Source organism: Erythrolamprus reginae, chromosome 2 (assembly GCF_031021105.1).
Source record: "Erythrolamprus reginae isolate rEryReg1 chromosome 2, rEryReg1.hap1, whole genome shotgun sequence".
Classification (NCBI taxonomy): domain Eukaryota; kingdom Metazoa; phylum Chordata; class Lepidosauria; order Squamata; family Dipsadidae; genus Erythrolamprus; species Erythrolamprus reginae.
Genome location: NC_091951.1, coordinates 94,194,578 through 94,220,796, shown reverse-complemented (window position 1 = coordinate 94,220,796; position 26,219 = coordinate 94,194,578). Strand labels below are relative to the sequence as shown.

The window sequence follows — 26,219 nt, the reverse complement described above, 5'->3', positions numbered from 1 at the left end:
CCAATTCTGCATGCTTCTACCAGTAGCTGAGTTGGTCCAAGGACACTTTAAGGCACCATGAGGTAATATTTTCTTTAATATCCTGCCAGAAGGGACTATGTGCAACCAATGTAGAACATATCAATATACATTCAGGAAAACAATGTATGCCACATAAGCAATCTTCTCACTCCAAGTGGTTTCCTGTTAATCCAATCTCTTCATTCTGATCCCTAATTTATTTACCTATCCATTCTCTTCTTTTGGCCTCAAGGGAATCTGGAACTTTGCAGCTCCTTTTCCTTTTTAAATGTATGGATCAGCTATTGGATCCAGAGGGTATAAAACCTTTGAAAATACCCATCCTATGCATGACTTAACACATATAGGTGAAATGTTATTGAAAAAGTTTGGCACTTGTTGTGTTGTCATCTATGTAATTAGGAATTCCCTTCCCAGCAGCTGCACAAGTTCCTTGCCATATTATGTTCTTGGGATAGTTTACAATTCTGACACTAATCCTCACAGTGGACCCTCTTTCTCAAATTCCAGTTTTTCAGTATGCGCATCTCAACAAAAATCTGGATTAAAATATTAAAAACAAATTTAATTGGTCACTGGTCCAGTGAGAATTTTTTTTAAAAAAAAAAACCATTAAAGTAAGCAGACTCTTTTATACCTTGGGGCTTTTCATATGGAATGATGTTGAGCAGAGCTGAAACTTCAGCTAAGACAACCACAAATCAGGGCCCTCAGAATGTTGTGCACTAAAGATGTACAGTAGCAGCAGGATGCACATTCATTCTGGGTGCCTGGTGCAAATCTTGCAGACTTGGGGTTTGCAAGATTTGAAGCCTCACACTTTACTCCTAATTCTGAGGCAGGATCAGATCATAGCATATAATCTCTCCATCTCTCATAATTTAGCATCTGGCCTTGAACATGGATGATGTGTGAAGGTACCAGTAGTAGCCTAGACTTGCCCCAGGCACGTATACTCAGAAACTGAGTCCCACTGACTTTTACAGAGCTTAGTCTTCAAGGAAATTTGTATAAGATTGTCTCTTTAAATTACTTGGGAAAGAAGGTAGCATGTAGAAAGACTGACCTAGTTAAAAGAGAGGAGGGAATGATGCGACCTGAACTACTGCTGAGCTTTGAAAATGCCAATTGCCAAGATGACTGAAGCTGATTGCAGTTTTGCATAATTGTACTTTAATCTTTATGCACTTTATTGTATTGTTTTTGCTTATCTTTCTAAAAGAACTGACTGATTGTAATCTACATTCTGAAACTGTCATCACCATGCGCTGTTTTGCTACTCCTTTTGGTTTTATGGATTGAAAAGTTGATGTGCCTTTGAAATAACTGGGCTTACCAAAATTGATATATATTATTATTGCTTTAATATATATTATTATGGCTATTCTATTTTTTGGCATCATGAACTATCATGGCCACAAGGTTTCTTGGAAATCACAAAGAGGTCATAATAACAAACAAATTAATATCTGATAATGTCGAGGCAATTAAACGATGCAAAAATATGCACATATAAAATTGATTTACTAATTGAGAATCCTCAGTGTGATATCTAAGCAGAGAAGATAAAACAGAAAATGTACATATTGAATGTTATCACAGAAAAAGTCAGGTCCATCTAATATTAGAGCTTTAAACATGCTGATCCATTCTGGCACTGTATACTCAAGGAAGGAAAGTACAGTATACAAAATTAAAAGTTAGATTGAAAACCTACTTGAAAGCCCAGATTTAACTGTAGAAAATGGCTATTATTCTCTGCTTCATTCCCCCATTATACACTCACATTTTACAAAATATCTTCCAAAGGATCAGAAAAGGCCACTCATATGAAGAGCCCAATGTAGGCTGAAGCCTGAGAGAGTTTAGACTTCTTAAAGGGCTACCAGAAACATTTCACACAATCTTTAACTGTATATGTGAGAGATGCAAAGGAGAAAATATTTGGAAAAGCTGTGCAAGCACATTGTTTAAGAGAAATGTTCTGCAAAACCTTGTAGTAAAGTATCAATCAATTCCTGAGGATATGAAAATACGCCATAGGTATCAATTTGGTTGCTTGCCTCCTGAATGTTTCAACAGATACACTGAAACTCATGAACCATGTTACCTTTAAAGCTTGGACTTTCTTGGCCAGGAGACTCTCAATGTCCCCTGCCACTTTCTGCACAATTTTTTCAGGGATGTTATCTCTTACTTCAAATAAATTCTTCTTCTCATCATAGATCTGTTGAAAGAGATAAACAAAGAAAGAAATTGGAGCATCCACAACCTTCTACAAAATACTTCTGGAAAGGAAAAGAAACACTAAAAATAGAACACAGTTCAGAGTAGGAAATACCCTGAGCAATCTATAATAACATTCTTAAACCAAACAACTATCTATGGACAGTTTTTTCACTCATATATTTTCTTCTCATACATTTAATAACTTAGCATTCCTTGTAAGACCTTTCTCTCGTTGCAGTGTCTTATGAAAAAAATAACCTACATCTGACAGATTTTATATCTAACTTTAATCATTAGGCAAACTTAATTCATTGCAGGATGAAGGACTTTCCTTTGAAATTATCTTCAGTGGCAGATTAATCTATCGATGCAGGCATAGTTCCCTCTAAGCTGAGCAGTGAGCAATCGCTCACTTAAAAATCATCATCAGCTCAGAGTTTTCCAAACCTGCCCAGAAGCCGAAAGGGAAAGAGTGAGAGGGAAGGAGAGAGAGAGGAAGAGAGGAAGAGAGAGAAACAGATAGAAAAAAGAGGAAGGAAAAGAGAAAGAAAAAGAATGGGAGTAAGGAAGAGAGAAAGAAAATCAAAATCTAGTTTGAAACTAGCTCAACTATTTAAGTGGCATTTTGATATTGATAGAGTTGCCTTATTATGAGCTCACTGTTATAGACACACAGTACAGTATTTTATTTTGAAATTCTCTGAGGCAAAACAGGGTGGGTTTTTTATTTGTTTGTTTGTTTGTTTGTTTATTATTTCTGTGCCGCCCAGTCCCAAAGGGACTGCCGCTCAGACACTATACTTTTCCGCCCCCCCCCAAAAAAATTAGAGGGAACACTGGATGCAGGTATGAGAGATGGAAGCTTTCCAGCCTCTCAATCTAGGTCTCCCATTTTCTGGGACAGAGTGATTTGTCCACCAAGCCAGAATCCATGTCTAATGGAAGAAATCATAAGTTTAATCTAGTTTTCTCCTCTCCTCTTCCTCTCCCCCCCCCCTCGTCCAATACTTTAACCACTATACTACACTGACTCTACATACAGTATTTATATTTACCTCTGGCTCAATATTTATACATATGTAGTACGTGCAGGTATAGTAGTAAGATATTCATGTGTTCAAATATTTTGCTCTTGAATATGCTGAATTGGATATTTTTAATATTTTTGCTGGTTTTGCTCTTTTTATTGTTTTTTTTAAATTAATCATTATAACTTTTCAGAATTATAAGCTACCCGGTCATAGATTTAAAGAAATAAACAAATAAATAAAATGTATGACTGCAGTATTATAAAAGAAAAGGCAGTAAAGATGGATTTGCAACATCCAGACAGGCAGTTAAGGTCAAAGGTGCAGAGGATGTGAAAAGAGACAGAAATAGAAACACAAAGTTTTTGAGTGGACACATAAGGGGGGACATGATCGAAACATTTAAATAGGTTAAAGGGTTAAATAAGGTTCAGGAGGAAAGTGTTTTTAATAGGAAAGTGAACACAAGAACAAGGGGACACAATCTGAGGTTAGTTGGGGGAAAGATCAGAAGCAACATGAGAAAATATTATTTTACTGAAAGAGTAGTAGATGCTCGGAACAAACTTCCAGAAGACGTGGTTGGTAAATCCACAGTAACTGAATGTAAACATGCCTGGGATAAACATATATCCATCCTAAGATAAAAATACACAAAATAGTATAAGGGCAGACTAGATAGACCATGAGGCCTTTTTTTGCCGTCAGTCTTCTATGTTTCTATGAGTGTTTGAGTGCCTGGCCAGTTATTTAATTTCTGTGATTTTTGCTTTTCAGAACGTCCTTCCTCTTTTACAGGGCATGTGGTTGGAAGCCTTTGAAATTGAGATTCTCATTTTCTCAGGATATTTATGACGTGCCCTCAAGCCTTAATCAGAAAAGTATTCTGTGAAATCCCACATATGCCCAATCCAGTGGTTGAAACCTAGCACACTACCCGCATGTCTCCCACTGTGCATATAATTCAGTGGATATTGAGGCTAGCAGCAGATGGTACATAGCTGAAGGTGGTGGCACAGCCAGTGAAGCTCAAAACAGACACTGAAACAGACCAATATGATTAAAAGTCTGTAAGAAAAAAAGAGGGAAAATATTTAGAGTAAATAAATGGAAACCATGCAGCAGCAAGCTGTCTCAATTTTTATCATATCTACAGACCACTGCTATCATAACACTTGACGTGCTGGTAGCAATAGGACTGTAATTTGCATCAGAAAAACCAATTAGTTCAGCAAGGTAACAGTCTCCACCTACATCCTTATCACGAACTCTTAGAATTAGTTTCTCTTCACTTACGTCTTTGCATATACAAAAATACACACACCAATTTGCAAAAACTACCCTCGACAACCCGATGCATTCTACATGTTGAACTGTATTCCCTGTAATTTCCAATTAGTATTATCCAGCTATTATCTATCCAATTACCCTAAGAAACTCTTTAATTCCTAATCAGTGTAGTCATGAATCAAATTATGGAATTTGTGGTCCAACAGGTACAGAGAGCAGCAAGTTGACAAACACTGATATAGAAGATGGCAACCAAGAGGACTCCAAGATTGTAAAAAAAAACCAAACCTGAACTCACACATTGCATTAATCAAAAAAAAAATTGTGATTACATAGGGAAAAAAACCTGTGGCACAGAATGGCCTGCAAATCTGGCTGCAATAAGCAACAAGAGTGGATCCATGCTAAGAACAACCTCAACTCTGTTAATTGGCAATAACATGTCATTTCATTTCATTTCATTTATTGGATTTATATGCCGCCCCTCTCCGAAAACTCAGGGCGGCTAACAACAGTCATAAACAATATACAGTAAAAATCCAATACTAAAAACTAACTTAAAACCCCCTAATGTATAAAACCAACATACGTACAAACATACCATACATACAGTTGTATCAGCCTAGGGGGAGGAGAAGTCTTAATTCCCCCATGCCTGGCGGCAGAGGTGGGTTTTGAGTAGCTTACGAAAGGCAAGGAGGGTAGGGGCAATTCTAATCTCTGGGGGGAGTTGGTTCCAGAGGGCCGGGGCCGCCACAGAGAAGGCTCTTCTCCTGGGTCCCGCCAAGTGGCATTGTTTCGTTGACGGGACCCGGAGAAGACCCACTCTGGGGGACCTAACTGGCCGCTGGGATTCGTGCGGCAGAAGGCGGTTCCTGAGATAATCTGGTCCGGTGCCATGAAGGGCTTTATAGGTCATAACCAACACTTTGAATTGTGACCGGAAACTGATCGGCAACCAATGCAGACTGCGGAGTGTTGGTGTAACATGGGCATATTTGGGAAAGCCCATGATTGCTCTCGCACGATCTGAAGTTTCCGAACACTTTTCAAAGGTAGCCCCATGTAGAGAGCGTTACAGTAGTCGAGCCTCGAGGTGATGAGGGCATGAGTGACTGTGAGCAGTGACTCCCGGTCCAAATAGGGTCGCAACTGATGCACCAGGCGAACCTGGGCAAACGCCCCCCTCGCCACAGCTGAAAGATGTTTCTCTAATGTGAGCTGTGGATCGAGGAGGACGCCCAAGTTGCGAACCCTCTCTGAGGGGGTCAATGTTTCTCCCCCCAGGGTGATGGACGGACAGATGGAATTGTCCTTGGGAGGCAAGACCCACAGCCACTCCGTCTTGTCTGGATTGAGTTTGAGTTTGTTGACACCCATCCAGGCCCCAACAGCCTCCAGGCACCGGCACATCACTTCCGCTGCTTCATTGACTGGACATGGGGTGGAGATGTATAACTGGGTATCATCGGCATATTGATGATACCTCACCCCATGCCCTTGGATGATCTCACCCAGCGGTTTCATGTAGATGTTAAATAGCAGGGGGGAGAGGACCGACCCCTGGGGCACCCCACAAGGGAGAAACCTAGAGGTCGACCTCTGACCCCCCACTAACACCGACTGCGACCGACCGGAGAGGTAGGAGGAGAACCACTGGAGAACAGTGCCTCCCACTCCCAACCCCTCCAGCCGGCGCAGAAGGATACCATGGTCGATGGTATCGAAAGCCGCTGAGAGGTCAAGAAGCACCAGGACAGAGGACAAGCCCCTGTCCCGGGCCCGCCAGAGATCATCCATCAACGCGACCAAAGCAGTTTCCATGCTGTATCCGGGCCTGAAACCCGACTGCTGGGGACCTAGATAATCGGCTTCTTCCAAGGACCGCTGGAGCTGGAGTGCCACCACCTTCTCGACAACCTTCCCCATGAAGGGAAGGTTGGAGACTGGACGGTAGTTATTGAGTACGGCTGGGTCCAGGGAAGGCTTCTTGAGGAGGGGGCGCACGAGCGCTTCTTTATCGAGTGTTGGAAAGACTCCCCTCCCCAAGGAAGCGTTGGTAATCTCCTGGGCCCAGCTCCGTGTCACCTCTCGGCTGGCCGAAACCAACCAAGAGGGACACGGATCCAGTGAACAGGTGGCAGAACTCACAGCTCCAATGGCCTTGTCCACTTCATCAGGTGTCACCAAGTCAAACTCCTCCCAGACAGATGGACAAAGACGTTTAGCCCCAGTCACCTCGACTTCTATGTATGCCAGACAAAAATGGATATGTATGGGGGGAAAATCAGGAGGGCATCAGTCTGAGAAACATTGCTACAGATTATCAACACACATCAAAGACACATGCCGCCATTCAATGTGCAAATACCGTAGTAGTCTGGCTATGGTAGGTAAGTACAGATAAAGCAGACAGGCCTTACTATTTCTGCATTGTATATATCTTCCCACAGACTTTGTGCAATGCATGAATAATATTATTGTTCCAAAATAAAGGCAAGCTTTGTGAAGCCGTTTCACAAATAGATTTTTGAACATTGCAGCCTAAGTAGCTTATGGAAGGATGCAAATACTCAACACTGAATATTTATCCAATGTTGTTTCTGACAGTGGGCCTCTTCCACGCTTTTCTAAAAACTGCCCTTGACCTGCTGTGTGGAGAGGCTGTTCCTTCGTGATAATATAAGGGCAGCTGAAGGTGAATTGATGTTCCTGAATACCAATCTTAGACTTTCCCCTTGTCAAACAGCAAGCTCTACATGCCAGAGGATGGAAAAATACTATACAAAACCATTTAATATCAGAGAACATGGTATAATGGATTCTTATGGTTTCTCTTCCCTTCTCTTATTTTTCTTTGGGTAACAGCATAACAAAGTACTGTAATGTGTTTTGAAGGCACAGCAGCTCCAACTGAGCAGCAGCAATTTGGGAAGCAAAAGAAAAAAGAATAACCTCCAAGGACAAAATCATGGATGCAGAGGGCATCCTGACACCAGCACTTTCCTATTACGAAATGCCAAATCTCTTCCCACTGGCTATTGCTGATTTTATCCAGGAAAAAAAAAACCCACAATCTATTATAGACTATACTGTCTATTTGCCCCATTAGGTCTCAATGCCTTCTGTCTTTGGGAGCAATTCTGTATATGCGACTTGAAATGTAACAAAATAAGATGCTGTCTTTTACAGATGAAACATTAAGGTATTATAGTTTTTGTGCATGTATCTTTCTGGACAGGGATTAAGGGAGCTAACTGGGAATGATGTCAACCACTATATGAAAATAAGTACAGTTACCATTGCAGAAAACAGATAGATTTTATGAATTAGCCAGAAGTATGGATATAAATCCAGAGGAAATGCTTCTATTGTCTATAACTGTTTCAATAAGGGCCCACAGAGTTGGACTTCTCCAGGTCCTGTCAACCAAAGAATGTCAGCTGGCGGAACCATAGGGAAGGACCTTCACTGTGGTAGCTCCAATGCTTTGGAGCCAACTGCCGCCGGAAATTTGTACTAGCCCCACCCTGTCGGCCTTCTGGACAGCTGTTAAAACCTGGCTCTTCCGGCATGCCTGGGGCCGTTAAGTGGCCACCCTGATACGCCCATGAGTGATTGAGAGTATATATGGTTTGTATGGATATTAATGTATTTTATAGTGTTTTTACTCTTGTTTATGTTGCAGCTATGTTTTATATTATTCTATTATTGTTAGCCGCCCAGTCCATTTGGAATTGGGCAGTATATAAATGGCACTAATAAATAATAAATAAACAAACAATGAGTATGTCATTGCTGCTAGTTATTGTGTTTTCTACAAATAAAATCTGAATGCAGATCTAGGCAACATTGTACACTGGGCTTTATTTCTTAATAAGTAGCTACTGTGTAGATAAATAAAATAATAATGTGAAGTTAATAAGCAGGGAGTTTGAGACAAGAGTTTGTCTGAATTTAGTGTGAAGCAGATAGGGAGGCTCTTCCCCTCCAGATGTTGCTCAGCTATAACTTTCACAATATCTAATGGCAAAACATGTGAAAACCTGTAATTCAGCAACATGGTTAGAAACACGGCTTGGCCACCCTTAATCTAAAGTTATTTGTGTATAGTGAGATGGGCATGTTTGCTGATCAGACCAAATTATGCAAAGTAATAAAAATAAACAGATTGCAAAGTGCTCCAGAAGGGCTTTCTCCAAGCTGGATAAATAGCAACAGCATGAAAATGTTTTAATATAAACACAAAATGGTGCTCATGGAAAAAAAATAACTATATCCATCCAATGACCATGTATGAGTTACAGATCTTGGGGCCATGATAGGTAAATTTAATGAAAATGTCAGCCTGGGGTAGTCAACTCTGAAAAACACAAAAAAATATGATAAAGATAAAAAATAAATTGTCAATATTATACTTTTTCAGTTATCAATTTCTGTAAGAAGGCTGCGGACATGCTAGAAATACTCTTTGGAACAACTGTTGTATCTCAAAAAGTATATTATAGAATTGGAAAAAGTACAGAACTGATAGGGAATTGGATCAACTCTCCTGCAAGATAAGGTTACAATAACTGAGTCTTTTCAAGTTTAGGGGGAAAAAGATTAGTCAGCGGAAGTACACGCTCATAAAATTATGAACTGCATGGAGAAAACAGATAAGGGTTGGTTTTTTTCTTATTCTTTCATATATTAGAGCCTGGAGGTCTATAATAAAACTGAATATTTGGAAATTCAAGACAAGCAAAATGACATACATCTTGCACAATTAAACTATGCAATTTGCAACTACATGTGATGGCAAGAGGCCCTAACTTAAAAGCAGATAAAGCAACCAAATTCATGGTTAAGTCTTCAGGGATAGCTTGCCTTCAACATCTCTAAGACCCCTTAGTGATGACCATATTTCATTGTCAACTGTTGGGTGAACAGAACTGGATGCGTCACTGGCAAAATCAGTATGGATAATGAGAAATAATAGAGTTTTATGGTCTAAGAAACAGGAAAGGAGAAATCAGGGAAACTTAAAATGTCAAAATTTGGAAAGCCAAAATGTATAGGTGACAAGAAGTAATAAAGAAGAAGTCTCCCCCAAGTCATTTCAAGCAGCTAAAATGAAAATACCATGCAGGGAGTGAAATGCCTACTACTTCCAAATATTTTTACAACTTCTACAGAATCTGAATGTTCTCAGTAGGCTTCTTCTGTTATGCAAAGCTTGTAAAAGCTCAAAGTGCTGTGCATTTCCCAATCATTTCTGAGAAAAGAAATTGTTTCTCTAACTGTTCTGTGAGAACATTTTTCAATTTTTATAACTTCAAAAAATGACACAAGAAAAACAGCCACATTTGCAATACTATTGGCAAGGTTATTTCTGAAGGACTTTAAAAAAATATACAGCTGATATCTTTCTATGGGAATTTAAAACATAGTCAGCTCAAATCTAGGCATAATTATTCAAAAGTGCATTTCAATGCAATTTACCATTGGACTTTTGACTCTTAGTGGTTTTCAGGCAACCATCACGAGCTGTTCATTGTTAATTCTGATTGCTTTAATGTTACTGCAGATTGAATTGTGGCTTACTATTCACAATCTATCTTATGAGGGTAAACTGTCAATCAATCAATGAAGAAGCAAAAAAAAAAGCCAGCTGAAGGTTACATTGAGGTTTACTAATCCTGAATGATTAACTGTGGATATGTAACCAATCAGAAGTAACATTTCTAATGCAGAAAAAAAAATTATCCTGTTTTCCTCTACTTTTCCAATTCACTCACAGAATAACATGGACAAATAGTACATCCAAATAAGAATTAAATTGCTTTCAAATAAGTATTATTGTAAAAATATTATTGTGCCATCAAGTTGGCTTTGACTCTTAGGAATCACATGGATTTTCTCCATAATGACCTGTCCTTAAGCTGGTCTTTCACTTCTTTTAATAATAACCACATTATAATATACAAATGCTGTACTTTTTTCAAGGCCTGCCTGCCTTTCTTATTTAATGTCAGAGGATGATTGACAAGCAACAGGAAGAATGCACTCAACATGTTTTTTGCATCTACCTTTACACAAAAGGAAAAAACAGTCCAGCTGATTTCTTTGAAGGAGAGAAATCTAAATGGATTGGTACTGTAAAGCCCACATGAAATGTGGAGGTTACCAAATATAGTTATGTAGTTATGAAGACATTATTTATTTGAATTTGCTAATTCTTGGAGTAGTCCAGTGCATCTGAATAATCCAGAGCATAGGTTCTTCTTCTCCATTAAACTGTACTTCAGGAATCACTTTTAATACCAGGAATCAATAAAAATGGACATTTAAGTGTCCATATTATTTCCAAAAGATCACAGAGGAAAGCCAAAATTGAGATCTTCTCAGAATCTAGAAGAAACACTGTGCAACATCTATTTCTCAGGCTCACCTGTTTATCTTAAATGCCATTGTGTCAGAATGTTTTTTCAATCATAATTCTGTCTCTATTGCATTAATAAGATGTCAACTTCTTTGTAGCATCAAGGATATTCAAGCAGGCAGGGACAGGGGGAATCGCTACTGAACCAGAGGTGTTCAAATGTGGCAACTTTAAGACTTGTGGACTTCAACTACTAGAAGTCCACAAGTAGTACTATTATTGTTATGAATGTAGTGCTGTACATGTACCAATATGTATGGAGTGCCTCCTTTGGACTATAAAAAAACCACATGGATCTGTGGTTGCTTTGCTGGTAATTTCAAATTGTTTGTATGCTCATGCATCAAAACGCAGCTGGAAGCAGTTTTGAAGGAGCCATGCCTGCACTCTTTTGTATGCTCCAGTTCACTTTATTGGCTGAAGAATTCTGGGAGTTGAAGTCCACAAGTCTTAAAGTTGCCAAGTTTAAGGACCCCTGCCCTGAACAATCACCACAATGGCACTGATTTTGAAAACTGAGTGAAATTTATTACAAAAAGGAATAGAAACAAATCATGGTGGCAGAACTGATGCCTGGCAAAAAGGCAAGAAAAAGGGAGGATAAATAAGCACATGTTTTTGAAGGAATGCTGAGCAAGGACAAAACAGTAAGATTTTGAGAGCGCTCCATTCCAGCCAGTTTAATTCAAGGCAAAGAGCAGCACAATTTTAGTGTCACCTATGACACCAAACCAAACTGCAGCAACGTTGCAAAGTCTTCCAGTAGTCAGAGTCATGCTGATCCAAGATGCTTCTTGTTCTCAGAGGGAGGTAAATAAGCCAATTTTAAAACAGGATGCACATGTTGCTGACTCAGAGCAAAGTACTGGCAGGCAAAGGGGGAAAAAATCTACAGCTGCTCTCCCCATTTCCAATTCCCAGCAACACCACCACCCCCAATAAGACCCACTTTCTATGAGAACAGAGAGTATATCAATTTCTGTGTGACATTAAAAAAAAATCTTGTCTTCTAGTTGGAAATGTGTATATTTTTATGTTAGCGAATGGGGAAAAATGAATTTAGTATTGTATATAAAGTTTGGATATATTTATATAGAGATAAAGAATTGTATTTAGGAGGAGAAATAACTTTATGGAAATGTTTAAACTGGAATGTTATGTCATGTCCAATGGTTTTATTTTTTAATTGCATTATAAATAAAAAAAAATATTTTTTAAAAAAACTTGTATTCTGTGTACTTTGCACTCTTAGGCAGTTTTATTCTGATATCTAAATGATAACCAATCAACTATCCTAGCAGTTATTTATGAAAAGAAGTAACAAATCGATGCATGTGTTTATGGCAGTGGCCTCCAAACCTGGCAACTTTAAGACTTGTGGACTTCAACTCCCAGAATGCTCCAGCCAGCTATGCTGGCTAGAGAATTCTGGGAGTTGAAGTTCACAAGTCTTATAAATTGCCAAGTTTGGAGACCTCTAGATTATGTAGACAGGTCCTTAAAATGAAGCAAACAAACCCAAACCTATACAAAAAGTTCTGGTCAATTAAATAGTTCCAGGTGCACAAATGGTACAAGGTGGTGGAATTAACTTAACACTGAAATGATAAATAAATAATTCTTATATAATCCACATTCAGCATTTTCCCTTTCTCCAAAGCCAAAAGACTGCAAATATCAAAGTTCATAACTATCATTTCTCTTACTGAAGTGGAGAGGGAAAAGACTCTTCTTTATTTTCCACAGCACCTGAAGTCGGTACAGAAAGCCAAGGGTGGAAGCTCGTCAAAGAGAGATCCAATCTGGAACTAGGGAATCCTGCCTCGGGCAGGGGGTTGAACTAGAAGACCTCCAAGGTCCCTTCCAGCCATATGAAACAACATTTATTTGCACATACATACAAATATACACAAAACATTCTTTTCTTGAAGCCTACAAGAAAGTTGATCTAAAAGCTGCAGCTCTCTTTTTATTTTATGACCTGTAGTCCCTATTCAGGATAGAGCTGGGACAACTGAATGGAGTTGAGCATTTACTGGCTAGATGCCCTTACTGATGCCTATGCAAAGTTCACAGCAGTTATTTTTTCTTTGCACCCTAGGAGAAACAATTGCTGCTATCTAGGATTGAACTCTTAACCTTCTGAGTTAAGGCAAGCATCTTCACCACTAGACCACCAAGCCAATCTTATCTAAAAGCCCCAGCTTATGGGCTAATTTCAATGTAATTAAGTATCCTATGTATATAGCAATAGCATTAGCAATAGCATTTAGACCAGTGTTTCTCAACCTTGGCAGTTTGAAGATGTGCAGACTTCAACTCCCAACGCTGGCTGGGGAATTCTGGGAGTTGAAGTCCGCATATCTTCAAATGGCCAAGGTTGAGAAACACTGATTTAGACTTATATACCGCTTCACAGCCCTCTCTAAGCAGTTTATAGAGAGTTAACATATTGCTCCCAACAATCTGGGTCCTCATTTTACCGGTCTTGGAAGGATGGGGGACTGAGTCAACCTTGAGCCTACTGAGATTAGATCTGCCAAATTGCTGACAGCCGTTAAACAGCAGATGTAGCTTGCTGTACTGCATCTAACCACTGCATGATGAAGCTCTTAACCTTGAATAGTGAACAATGAACATTAGCTCTGCATATGAAAGTGACCATCACTGTTACTTGAACTACTTTGGAAGAATAACAATTACCGTAAATATCTATTCTGTATTAACAGTGATGCTAATATCCAAATGGGCTTAAGAGTGTAGTTGTCCAAGGTGGTCTTTCAATATAAAAACAAGGAATTGAAAATACAAAGAGTTGTTAGGGTGGGAAAAACTTATAAAGAAGAAGAAATTGGAAAGCCAGTAGGAAAAATCTGCCCCAACATAGTCAAGGAGAGCTGTGTGTTTTCAGGAATCGATAAATGTTGGTCACGACTTATTGGAATCAATAACTGTTGGTTATGACCTATAAAGCCCTACAGGACTTAGGACCAGATTACTTATGGGATCACCTTTGGCCTTATGTATCTCAGTAACAGAGTTGGCCTTCTCCTGGTCCCGTTAGCTAGGAAATACCGCTTGGCAGGATCTAGGGGAAGAGACTTCTCTGTGGAGGCCTCAGCTCTCTGGAATCAAGGATGTGTACTGCCCCCACTCTCCTGACCTACTGCAAGGCTTTAAAAACTCACTTTTGCGGACAGGCTTGGGGCTGTTGGGTGTTACACCTAGCTCGGCCCATCAACTGGAATGTAAATGGGATGGATGTGGATGATTGTTTTTAATGTATCAGGGGTTTAGATCTCATTTTAAATTTAGATTTCTTATATAATGTATTATTACATTTATTTTGTTATGAGCTACCTGAGTCTGCGGAGAAGAGGAGCATGGAAATCAAGAAAATACATACATACATACATACATACATACAGACAGACAGACAGACAGACAGACAGACAGACAGACAGACAGACAAACTTTTGCCAGACAGATTGAAACTTAATATTAACTGCTCCAAACTTGACTGTAAAAAATATGACTTTAGCAATCAAGTTGTCGAAGCGTGGAACTCATTACCGGACTCAGTAGTGTCAACCCCTAACCCCCAACATTTTTCCCTTAGATACACGATTGACATCTCCAGGTTCCTAAGAGGTCAGTATGGGGCGTACATAAGTGCACCAGTGTGCCTTTCATCCCCTGTCCAATTGTCTCTCCTTTATCTCATATATCTTTTCTTCCTTTCATATATCTTCTCCTCTATTTTTATATCTTTTCTCCTATCCTTTTCTTTATATATATTACTGCATGTCTTTTCTCTTCAATATGTATTGTGTATTGGACAAATTAATTAATTAATTAATTAATTAATTAATTAATTAATTAATAAACAGACAGACATCCTGGATGGAAAGGCAGGAAGGAGGGCAAGAGGAACAAAAATGGATTATGAAAAAGAGCTCTTCACACTGTATTTATTTAAATAATTGTTTTAGGGATAAATGAACAGCTGTCTAATGTGTTCACTTTTTGAAAAAATGGAAGTGTTTTTTTTTTAAAAAAAACCACTTTCTTAGACCTGTTTATTTTTCCATGCTGAAAAATTATAGTATGTATAAGCTGGTATAAGCCTGCAGTACTGTAGATGCCTTGAAAACAAATTTGTCTTGTAGGAGTCTTCACCCTTTTTTGCCCTCCAAATAGTTTAAAGGTATTTATAGAGCACACACACTGTTTCTCCCCATTACTCAAAATAAGCCACACATTAGCCATGAATGTCTATCCACTCTCAGAGCCCATCATGGGCAATCCCTACATTCATCTCTACCCAGCTGCTTAACCCAGAGCCACCATCTTCTTAACGGAGATATCCATTAGCTTGTCTACTTGCAAAATTCTAAATGCCAAACTCTAGACCGGCTGCCGCCTAGAACGGGAGTAATTGTTCTGTCTCTGTTTATGTCTGAGCCTACTGTCTAGCTGACAAGCTATTATCTGTTACAGATTTATTAGGCAACTACAAGGATATAAAAAAAAGAAAAAGAATGACCTGAAATGTTCTGGTGGCTACATCAGACTATCCTGTTATCTTAATGCTGTTTTGTACCAACTACAGATAGTCCAGAACTTACAGCCATTCATTTATTGTTCGAAGTTACAACAGCACTGAAATTATTTATGACAAGTTCACACATTTTAGGGCTGCTGCAGTATCCCCAGAGTCATGTGATCAAAATTTGAGCACTCAACAACAGGAATGCATATACTATAGTTACAATGTGCTGAGGTGGCGCAGTGGGTAGAGTGCAGAAATGTAGGCCACTGAAACTGACTGTAGATCTGCAGGTCAGCGGTTCAAATCTCACCACCAGCTCAAGGTTGACTCAGCCTTCCATTCTGGGGGCAATATGCTGGCTCTGTTAAAAAGTGCTATTGCTAACATGTTGTAAGCCGCCCCGAGTCTAAGGAGAAGGGCGGCATAAAAAAACGATTAAATAAATGTCCAGAGGTCATCTGATTGCCATTTGCAACCTTTATGGTCTGTTTCCAACAAGCAAAGTCAATGGGGGAAGCCAATTGCATGATTCACTTAACAATTGCAACTGCACTTTGTATATCAAGGGGGCAAAAAAGTTCATGTAATGAGACATGACTCATTTAACAACTGCCTTGCTTACCAATGGAGATTCTGGTCCCAATTGGGGTCATAAGTCGAGGAGTACCTGTATATATAAACCTTTGTCTCTTCAGTTTCTGCTTTGCCACTGTCCTAAACTGTATCAGAATTATATCAGAAAGAGAAAATGCAGAAGAGAGCAAACAGGATGATTAGGGGACTGGAAACTTTAATATACAAAGAGTCTGCGGAGAGGGGCGGCATACAAATCTAAATACAGTGATCCCTCGATTATCACGAGGGTTCCGTTCCAAGACCCCTCGCGATAATCGATTTTTCGCGATGTAGGGTTGCGGAAGTAAAAACACCATCTGCGCATGCGTGCCCTTTTTTCATGGCCGCGTATGCGCAGATGATGGAGTTTGCGTGGGCGGCGGGGAAGACCCAGGGAAGGTTCCTTCGGCCGCCCAGCAGCTGATCTGCTCGACAGCGCAGCGAGGAGCCGAATCGGGGTTTCCCCTTTGCGTGGGCGGCGGGGAAACCCTGATCTTCGTCTGCTCGCTGCTGCTGCGGCCGCCCAGCAGCTGATCTGTTCGGTAGCGCAGCGAGGAGCCGAATCGGGGTTTCCCCTTTGCGTGGGCGGTGGGGAAACCCCGATCTTCGTCTGCTCGCTGCTGCTGCGGCCGCCCAGCAGCTGATCTGCTCGGCAGCGCAGCGAGGAGCCGAATCGGGGTTTCCCCTTTGCGTGGGCGGCGGGGAAACCCCGATCTTCGTCTGCTCGCTGCTGCTGCGGCCGCCCAGCAGCTAATCTGCTCGGCAGCACAGCAGCAGCGAGCAGACGAAGATCGGGGTTTCCCCGCCGCCCACGCAAAGGGGAAACCCCGATTCGGCTCCTTGCTGCGCTGCCGAGCAGATCAGCTGCTGGGCGGCCAAAGGAACCTTCCATGGGTCTTCCTCACTGATGGCCCCGCTCGCCCGCCCGCCTGCCGCCCGCCAGCAAGAGGGGGAGAGATAGAGAAAGAGAGAGAAGGAAAGAAAGAGATGAGAGAGGGAGGAAGAGAGTGTGAGAGAGGAAGAAGCAAGATAGAGAAAGAGAGAGAGAAAGAAAGATGAGAAAGGAAGGAAGAGAGTGACGTCATCGGGTGGGAAAAATCGCGATATAGCGTTTCGCGAAGAACGAGATCGCGAAAATCGAGGGATCACTGTAATAAAAAAAAATTAAAAATAAAAGAGCAGTTGCAAGAATTTGGCATGGCCAGTCTAGCAAAGAGAAGGGCCTGGGGAGACATGATAGCATGAGGGGCTGCCACAGAGAGGAGGGGGTCAGGCTGTTTTCCAAGGCGCCAGAAGTCCAGATAAGGAATAATGAATGGAAACTTTCTGATAGTGAGAGCAATCAACCAGTGGAACAGCTTGCAAAGGGAGATTGAACTGCCAGTTGTCCGAAATGGTGTAGGGACTCCTGCTAGACCGGGGGGGGGGGTGTTGGACTAGATGACCTAAAGGTCACTTCCAGCTATAATAATAATCTGTAATGTAATCTGTACGAATTTGCACTTCCTGTATATTGCAGTAGATTTTTGTTTAGCTTTAACAATACTTTTACCTTTCATATTTATCCTTACCAAATTTTCTATTAGTCTTACTATTGACCAGGAACCTGGCTGGGACTCTAGGGAACAATTTTTGCCAGTTCTGAAACTTTCACTGAGAGCAATTCTACTTCTAAGTACAATTGATCATGCCTACTAAATCCCCAATGTCCTTATGCATTTTCTTAAGTATTAAAACAATCTTTCTCCCCTGACCTCCTGCTGCTATTGAGAAGCACAGTCACGATTCTAGCTTGTCTAGCACATACTGTATTTCTAATAAAGGGTGTTGAGAGCAGGAGTTAAGATGATGCTGAACACGGACTTTTGTAGAACGTAGAACCCACAAGCTGGTGCAACTTTTAAAAGAAGGTAGTGTAAAGCCTGATGGCTCTGCAGAGATCAAATCATCACCACAGCCAACATATTAGGGCTGGTTCTGCAAACCAGCAAGACAAACACAGACTTCAGAGGATAATCAGAACTGAAGAAAAAACCATTGCTACCAACCTGCCTTCCATTGAGGACATGTATACTGCACGAGTCAAAAAAGTTTTGACAGGTGAAAAAATTTTTAGACACCTCGCATCCTGGACACAAACTGCTTCAACTCCTATCTTCAAAATGACACTATACAGCACTGCACACCAGAACAACTAGACATAAAAATAGTTTTTTTCCTGAACGTCATCATTCTGCTAAACAATAAAGGGAACACTCAAAGAATACATCCTAGATCTGAATGAATGAAATATTCTCCTTGAATACTTTGTTCTGTACAAAGTTGAATGTGCACAACAGCATGTGAAATTGATTTACAATCAGTGTTGCTTCCCAAGTGGACAGTTTGATTTTTCTGGGCAGTGTAATTCCCTCAACAGTGTCAAACTATTTCCTAAGTCTGCACTTCTATTAATCTTCTCATCGTTCCCATCACCCATCTCCTCCTGCAAATGACTATGTCTGTAACTTGTGGCTTGTATCCTTACAATTTATACTGACTGGTTTCTAATATGATTTGATTGCTTATTTGTTACCCAGACTATCATTAACTGTTGTACCTTATGATTCTTGACCAACTTATCTTTTGTACACTGTGCAACATATACACTGAAAGCAATGGTGGGCTCCTACTGTTACGCCCCAGAGCTCCGTTCTGGTAGTGGCTGCTAGATTGTGCAATTTGCGTGCAACCGCTCCGGTGTCATCTTCACCAGTTCGTTGGGCAGTGCCATCTTTTTTTCCAAAATTTTGGGGTCTTTTTTGCTTCCTGTGTATGAGCAGAAGCAAAATCACATGAGGGGATGCTCACACATGTAAGATTTTTGGCAATTTTTTTTTGCTTATGCGCATGCACAGAAGCAAAAAATAGGTGAAATCGCACACGCCTGAGCATTTCCTTGTCAGATTTCGATGCGTTTTTCCTTCTTGCACATGCACAGAAGCAAAATCACATGAAGGGATGCACACTTGCACAAATCAGCAGGATGTGTGTGCAGCGCACCAGTGAAACCCACCACTGACTGAGAGCATATGTACCAAGACATAGAAACATAGATGTCTGACGGCAGAAAAAGACCTCATGGTCCATCTAGTCTGCCCTTATACTATTTCATGTATTTTATCTTAGGATGGATAAATGTTTATCCCAGGCATGTTTAAATTCAGTTACTGTGGATTTATCTACCACGTCTGCTGGAAGTTTGTTCCAAGAATCTACTACTCTTTCAGTAAAATAATATTTTCTCATGTTGCTTTTGATCTTTCCCCCAACTAATTTCAGATTGTGTACCCTTGTTCTTGTGTTCACTTTCCTATTAAAAACACTTCCCTCCTGGACCTTATTTAACCCTTTAATATATTTAAATGTTTCAATCATGTCCCCCCTTTTCCTTCTGTCCTCCAGACTATACAGATTGAGTTCATTAAGTCTTTCCTGATACGTTTTATGCTTAAGACCTTCCACCATTCTTGTAGCCCGTCTTTGGACCCATTCAATTTTGTCAATATCTTTTTGTAGGTGAGGTCTCCAGAACTGAACACAGTATTCCAAATGTGGTCTCACCAGCATTCTATATAGCTGGTGAGCTACACATGTGTGTCCAATCATACCTGGTCAATAAACTTCTATTCCATTCTTTTTTTTCCCCATTATTCATTGCTTGGCCTAGCTAGAGGATTGGCCTAGCATAAATATGATCCAATCCAGATACATCCTGTCTTAAAGGCTCCAACTATAATGTACTCTTTTCAATGTCTCCTTTGTCCTACCTCCTCTTTCAAATAATATGGATTTCCCAGACTTGGTGCCAAATTCTTCTTTTTTCTCTCTCACTAAACAAACTGCATATTTCAGAAAATGGTGCTGCCGCTTAGTATCTCCATCATGGCCTTGAGACCAAAAAAATAGAGGGCTGTTTTGGAATCCGAAGTTATCGAAAAAGCGAGAGCAAATTTTGAACAAACAATCAGAAAACCAGAAGGTTGCTCTCCTGTGAGAATTTTTAAACATCTGTGACCAACCAGGAAGATGTCATGTTCTACTTCCTCCAAAAGGAGATAAATACACTTGTTTGGATTAATGGTTTGGAATCTATTCTTTTTATCAACTGTACCATCTGTGATTTGGGGGAATCTCCTGCTGCACAGATTCTGTGTAATGATTTCTTTAGTCCCTCTACCGTACCTATTATTAAACCTCGATCCCCTTTTAATATTACTCTCTCTCTACTAATGTTTTCTAGAATAGGCTGTGGGTCTAGTGTTGTGGGGATAGTGGCTAATTTACCTTTCTTTTTCTGTAAATGTTTATGGCAATATGAATTGGCACATGTCAAAACCATTGACATTGTTTTTCAAAGAAAAGACAGTTAAATTTTCCCCAGTGAGGATTTTCTAGAAGCTTATAGAATTTTAGCATGTTGGAACTTTAACAGATTTAATATGCCTTTAAAAGCTCAATATTTATTTATTCATGATTGCATTTTTAAAAAATCTTGATTATTAAGTCGCACTGATAACTTTCATACTTAAGGAGAACAACATGTATAAATTAAACTAATACAATCCTTGGTGAATAAACAGTGGCCTATGTTACGGTTGGCTCTGGCCCAGCTCCTGTCCCAAGGAATGTGGAGGTGGAGGCAGGGGAAACATCAACATGTCATAGGCCTGTTTTATTGCCGACAGAGTCAGGTAGTGCAGTTTCCTCGGACGAAGAAGAAGGTGGGGGTGACTTGGAAGAGGGGGGCTTGGCACACAGCCCAGGAAGCCAATCTCCATTATCTTCGGTCGATTCGGATGACAAAGTGTTAGAGCCACGCAGGCGCAGACTTATGAATCGAAGAGACCAATCGAGGAAATATTACAGGAGATAAGAGAAGCCACCTGTGTTCGGGTGGGGCTCCAGTAATTAGAGCTGCTTCTATAAATAACAGCGTGCTAGTTTGGCTGTTGTGGAAGATTATCTGATTGCAGTTCTTCAGCATCGTGCCTCACTGTGTCTGAACTTTGTGGATTTTTCACGCCTTTGACACCAAAGCAGAGCAAAGTATGAATGTTTCACTTTGTGGAAAAAGGAGGGCTGTGACGTTTCTTCACAGCTGCTAGCTAAGTACTTAAGGGCTGATTAAGGGGATTGTACAGACTACCAGGTTGTTTTGGGACGAGTGCTCTTTGCAATACAAAAAGGGTGCTTTGTTTCTTTTGAATTTTTGTGATAAAGAACATTGTTTTTGAACTTTCAAGTGTGTGTGAGTGTCTGAAATTTGTACCCTTGAATTTTCGGGAGACTCATACCATAGAGCCCAGGAGAACAGGCATAGAATCAAAATCATGTGAAGTAATAGTACCTCTTTATAAACTCTTAGTAAGACTTTAGCTCTTTTATTAAATTAAATTATTATCTTTCAAATAAGAACTGCCAAGGCAATCTATAATGAAATATGTGAAAATATGGTATTAAAGCACATAGCAGAGGTAACCAAATTTTCAGTTTTATTTGGTTAAAAAAACCAACAGTAAAATAAATTAGAGGCAAACAACTTTCTCTTGGTTAAAAAATACCCTTCATAAACCATGGATCAGCAACATGGTATTTGTAAATCAGGGGAAATGTGTTGCTTCCCATGTGCCAAGATCAGAGACATGATAGAGAGGCTTACCCAACTGATCAAGGCCAATGATTATTATGTCTCTCTCCTCTTTCACATTGGCATAACAAAAAAGGAGCCTAAATATATATATATATATATCAAGAGACTATAAGCAGTTAGGTAGAAGGCAAAATTACTTAGAAATTGTGTTTCCTCCATAAGATGTTCAACATCCATTGAAGGAACAAGATTTTCAGACACTGGTGTGGAGGAAAGTGAACACTGGTTCAAGGAAAGTGTTGTCAAGAAAAGTTTGGATTTTAAACCAGTTAGTTTTAAATTTAAATTGGATTTCAGATGTTTCTATTGTCTTTTATACAATAATACCTCATGATACGAACTTAATTGGTGCAAGGAGGAGGTTCGTAAGACGAAAGGTTCGTAAGACGAAACATTGTTTCCCATAGGAAACAATGTAAAGTCAATTAATCCGTGCAACCAAAAAACCCCCCGCAAAAAAAACGGCTTTCGGCGACTGCTGGGAAGCCGCACGGCTGTTTTAAAAGGTGATAGCCGGCCTGGGGGGCTTCCCAGCCCCCCCAAACCCTGAACCCAGGTTCAGGGGGTGCTGGGAAGCCCCCCAGGCCAGCTGTGACCTTTTAAAACAGCCGCGCGGCTTCCCAGCTGTCTCCCGAAGCCGAACGCCAAAGCCGAACTTCCGCGTTCGGCTTCGGGAGACAGCTGGGAAGCCGTGTGGCTGTTTTAAAAGGTCGCAGCCAGCCTGGGGGGCTTCCCAGAACCCCCCCGAACCCCGAACCTGGGTTCGGGGGGGTGCTGGGAAGCCCCCCAGGCCGGCTGCGACCTTTTAAAACGGCCGCGCGGCTTCCCAGGTGTCTCCCGAAGCTGAACGCCAAAGCCAAACTTCCGGGTTCGGCATTCAGAGACAGCTGGGAAGCCGCGTGGCTGTTTTAAAAGGTGACAGCCAGGCTGGGGGGCTTCCCAGCAACCTCCCGAACCGAACCCGGGGTTCAGAAAAATTTTGCCTGTTCTTACGAACGCCGCCTGGCTGTTACCTTTTAAAACAGCTGCACGGCTTCCCAGCAGTCTCCGAACGCCGGTTCGTAACTTGAAAAAAGTTTGTAAGAAGAGGCAAAATTTTTCTGAACCCCGGGTTCGTATCACGAGTTGTTCATAAGACGAGGGGTTCGTATCTTGAGGTACCACTGTATATTGTAAGCCGCCTGAGTTCTTGGAGAGGGGCGGCATATAAATCCAATTAATAAATAAAATAAATTTCTGGACCCCTAGACTATACCCGTGATGGCAAACGTATGGCACACATGCCACAGATAGCACACAGAGCCATATTGGAGGGCACGTGAGGCATTGCCTTGTGTCAGCTCCAGCATGCATGCACATGCTAGCCAGCTGATTTTCAGCCTTGGGGAAGGCCACTTCTCACTCTGGGGCTTCAGGGAAGCTTCCATGATGCCCCAGAGTGCAAAAAACAGCCCAACAGGCAAACAGGAAGTCTGTTTTTCTGAACTTCCGGTTTGCTCATTTAGCCAGTTTTTCACTGTCCCAGGCTTCAGTCAGGCCTGTGTGCATGCGCAAGGATGGGAGGGGATTGTGCACAGGCACAGGGACAGTGTGGGGGTTGGGCATGCATGGGGAGGAGGGAATGGGTGTGGGCACATGCTAGCAGACACACACACATCCTTTTGGCATGCGAATCAAAAAAGGTTCACCATCACTGGTCTATACTATCTATCTACTGGGCTTCTGGCAAGAGAGGGGCTCCATTCCTAGACAATTTCTGGGAAGAATGTGTTTGGAAGAAATCTTGTTCGGATCATTCAAAAGACCTTAAACTAAATCCGGAGGTTATGAGGGCAATTTTAAGCCCAAACCCAAAGCATAAGCTGTAAAACAATGAATTTGACAACAGGAAAAGAAGTGGTGAAAAGGAAGAGGCACTTGGCTGTAAAACAGGAGTTGTAGCAAGCAAACACAAGGCCAAATATAGGTAGTAAACAGAGAGAACCTGAAGTCCTAGTATAGTGATGGTGAACCTTTTTTTCCCTCGGGTGCCGAAAGAGTCTGTGCGTGTGCTATTGCGCATGTGTGAGTGCCCACACCCATAATTCAATGCCTGGGAAGGGTGAAAACTGCTTACCCCGCTACCCGGAAGCCCTCTTGAGGCCAGAAATGGCCTGTTTCCCAACTTCTGGGGGCCCAGTAGGCTCGTGTTTTGTACTCCCCGGGCTCCAAAGGCTTCCCTGGAGCCAAGGAAGGGTAAAAATGCCCTCCCTCGCCACCCTGGAGGCTCTCTGGAAGCCAAAAACGCCTTCTCAGCACCTCTGTGCAAGCCATAAATCAGCTGGCTGGCACACACATACATGTTGGGGCTGTGCCAGCAGATATGGCTTCGCGTGCTACCTGTGGCGCCCATGCCATAGGCTCGCCATCACTGTCCTAGTACATGAGAGCAGGTATGATATTGTAAATATTACTGAAGGAGCCAACCATGGATGCTTATACCATAAGAGCAATATGATATGTTTAAAAGAAAAAGATCCAACAAAAGTGGAGGAGGGATTGCATTGTATATAACTATACAGAAATACATTATACCAAGGATGAAGGCCTTCTTGAAGCTGACAGGTATTAAGACAGCCGATCTGCAAGATGAATAGGGTCACCCAGTAAAAAGAAGAAAAGACTGTCTGCTTCACTGCATAGCTCTGCCACACTGCATACATCAGGAATTGCAGGCGATCTGTGGGATGTTAGACTATGATTTCCTGTTTCATAGGATGACAGGAAAAGTCAACCCAAGCCGTGCACATAAATATCTCCCAAAACAGAAGGCAGGTGACATAAGAGTAGTATAGTGGATCAGAAGAGATCTCTGTCCACCACATCCCGCCCATTCACTCCTGTGCTGGTTCACTGTTTTTCAAACTGCTAGACCAGAGATCTTCAAACTTGGCAACTTTAAGACTTGTGGACTTCAACTCCCAGAGTTCCTCAGCCAGAAGAACTCTGAGAGTTGAAGTCCACAAGTCTTAAAGTCGCCAACGTTGGAGCCCCTGACCTGTTATAGACATAGATTCTAGTTTATTTATTTATTTTATTTATTTTGTCCAATACAAAACGAGAATAAACATGTAGTATTATATATCAAGGAAAGGATAGAAGAAAAGATACGACTCACGAGAATAAAATACATCAATGAAGAATAGAGGAAAAGATACATATGAATGGAAGAAAAAATATATGAGATATTGTTTTTTGGAGGGAAAGTTTATCACATTTTCTTAAATTAAAAAAAAAAGTTAAATCCATGTTTCAAACATGCCTTGCTGACAAAGAGGAAACTGTTGCTTTGTACAACTGAGATACTTCCCATTTCGCCTCCCAATTGCCACACACATAAACCCCCCACACTTCTCAGCTTTTTTGAACTCTGATTTACTGTTCTTTTTTTGGAAGCTGTGTAGACCGGTGCCTGATCTGAGAGGTGAGACAGGATGCTCAGTCAGTAAGAAATTTTTCCTAGGCATCCACTAAAACCTACTGATCAAATCATTTTTTGCCACCACCAAAACCAGAATGGTCTTAGAAAATAGTCCCCAGGTTTTAGATGAGAAAGTGCATGGCCTGAAGCACCCTGCATATATCTGGGCTTGAAATTGTCAGCAATTACATGAGTGTCGAAGTTTCCGTAGATTATATCTACCACAAATCTATGTCAGGAGAAGAGGGAAAACTCTATTTAGAATTGGTATAGATTTTAGATTGCATCAGCTGTGATTAAAGACACGACAGATATAACATCATGAGGACCTGTAGTATAAAAATAGGCACTGGAATAGTACCTATTGTTTGTGTCTGTGCTGTTATTAGAAGGAAGTGAGGTTGAGTTCAAATACAGAGGAGGAGAAAGCACACACACATACACACACCCAAATCTTATTAAAGCACCGAACAACATGACATCAGCAATCTTACACCAGAATGCTTGAGCAGATTATACAATTCCAGGAATAGTTACTAACTCTGACATAAATAGAATGTTACTCCTCCTTACTAACTCTGACATAAATAGAATGTTACTCCTACTCCCCAAAAGAAGCCTACTATATCGCAGGAAGTGAATAGTCAGAGAGTCTTTAAAGTTTTCCTTGACACATAGGCATATTATGTGGGTGAAGATCAGACTGGCATTATTTGCTCATTTCTGAATCCCAAATAAAACGATGTAGTGTTTTCAAATAGTAACATTTCAGTTTGAAGAGAATATTCTATGCCAAGGAAGTTACTAAGATCTCACTCCCAAAACTCCAGATGATCCAACCTGCTGGTTTCATGTTTACTATGGGCACATAATATGCGCTCCTTCAGATTTGGCTGAATCACAGCTCC

The 26,219-nt window shown here is 40.9% G+C and overlaps 1 protein-coding gene across 1 annotated transcript in view; it reads right to left on the bottom strand.

Annotated features, from left to right (window-relative positions):
• Positions 1 to 26,219, bottom strand: part of CACNA2D2 (calcium voltage-gated channel auxiliary subunit alpha2delta 2) — a 731,412-nt gene that overhangs the window by 596,160 nt on the left and 109,033 nt on the right. The window contains exon 2 of the mRNA XM_070735804.1: positions 2,132 to 2,248. Coding sequence (XP_070591905.1) covers positions 2,132 to 2,248 — 117 coding nt within the window. The remainder of the gene's footprint in view (positions 1 to 2,131; positions 2,249 to 26,219) is intronic.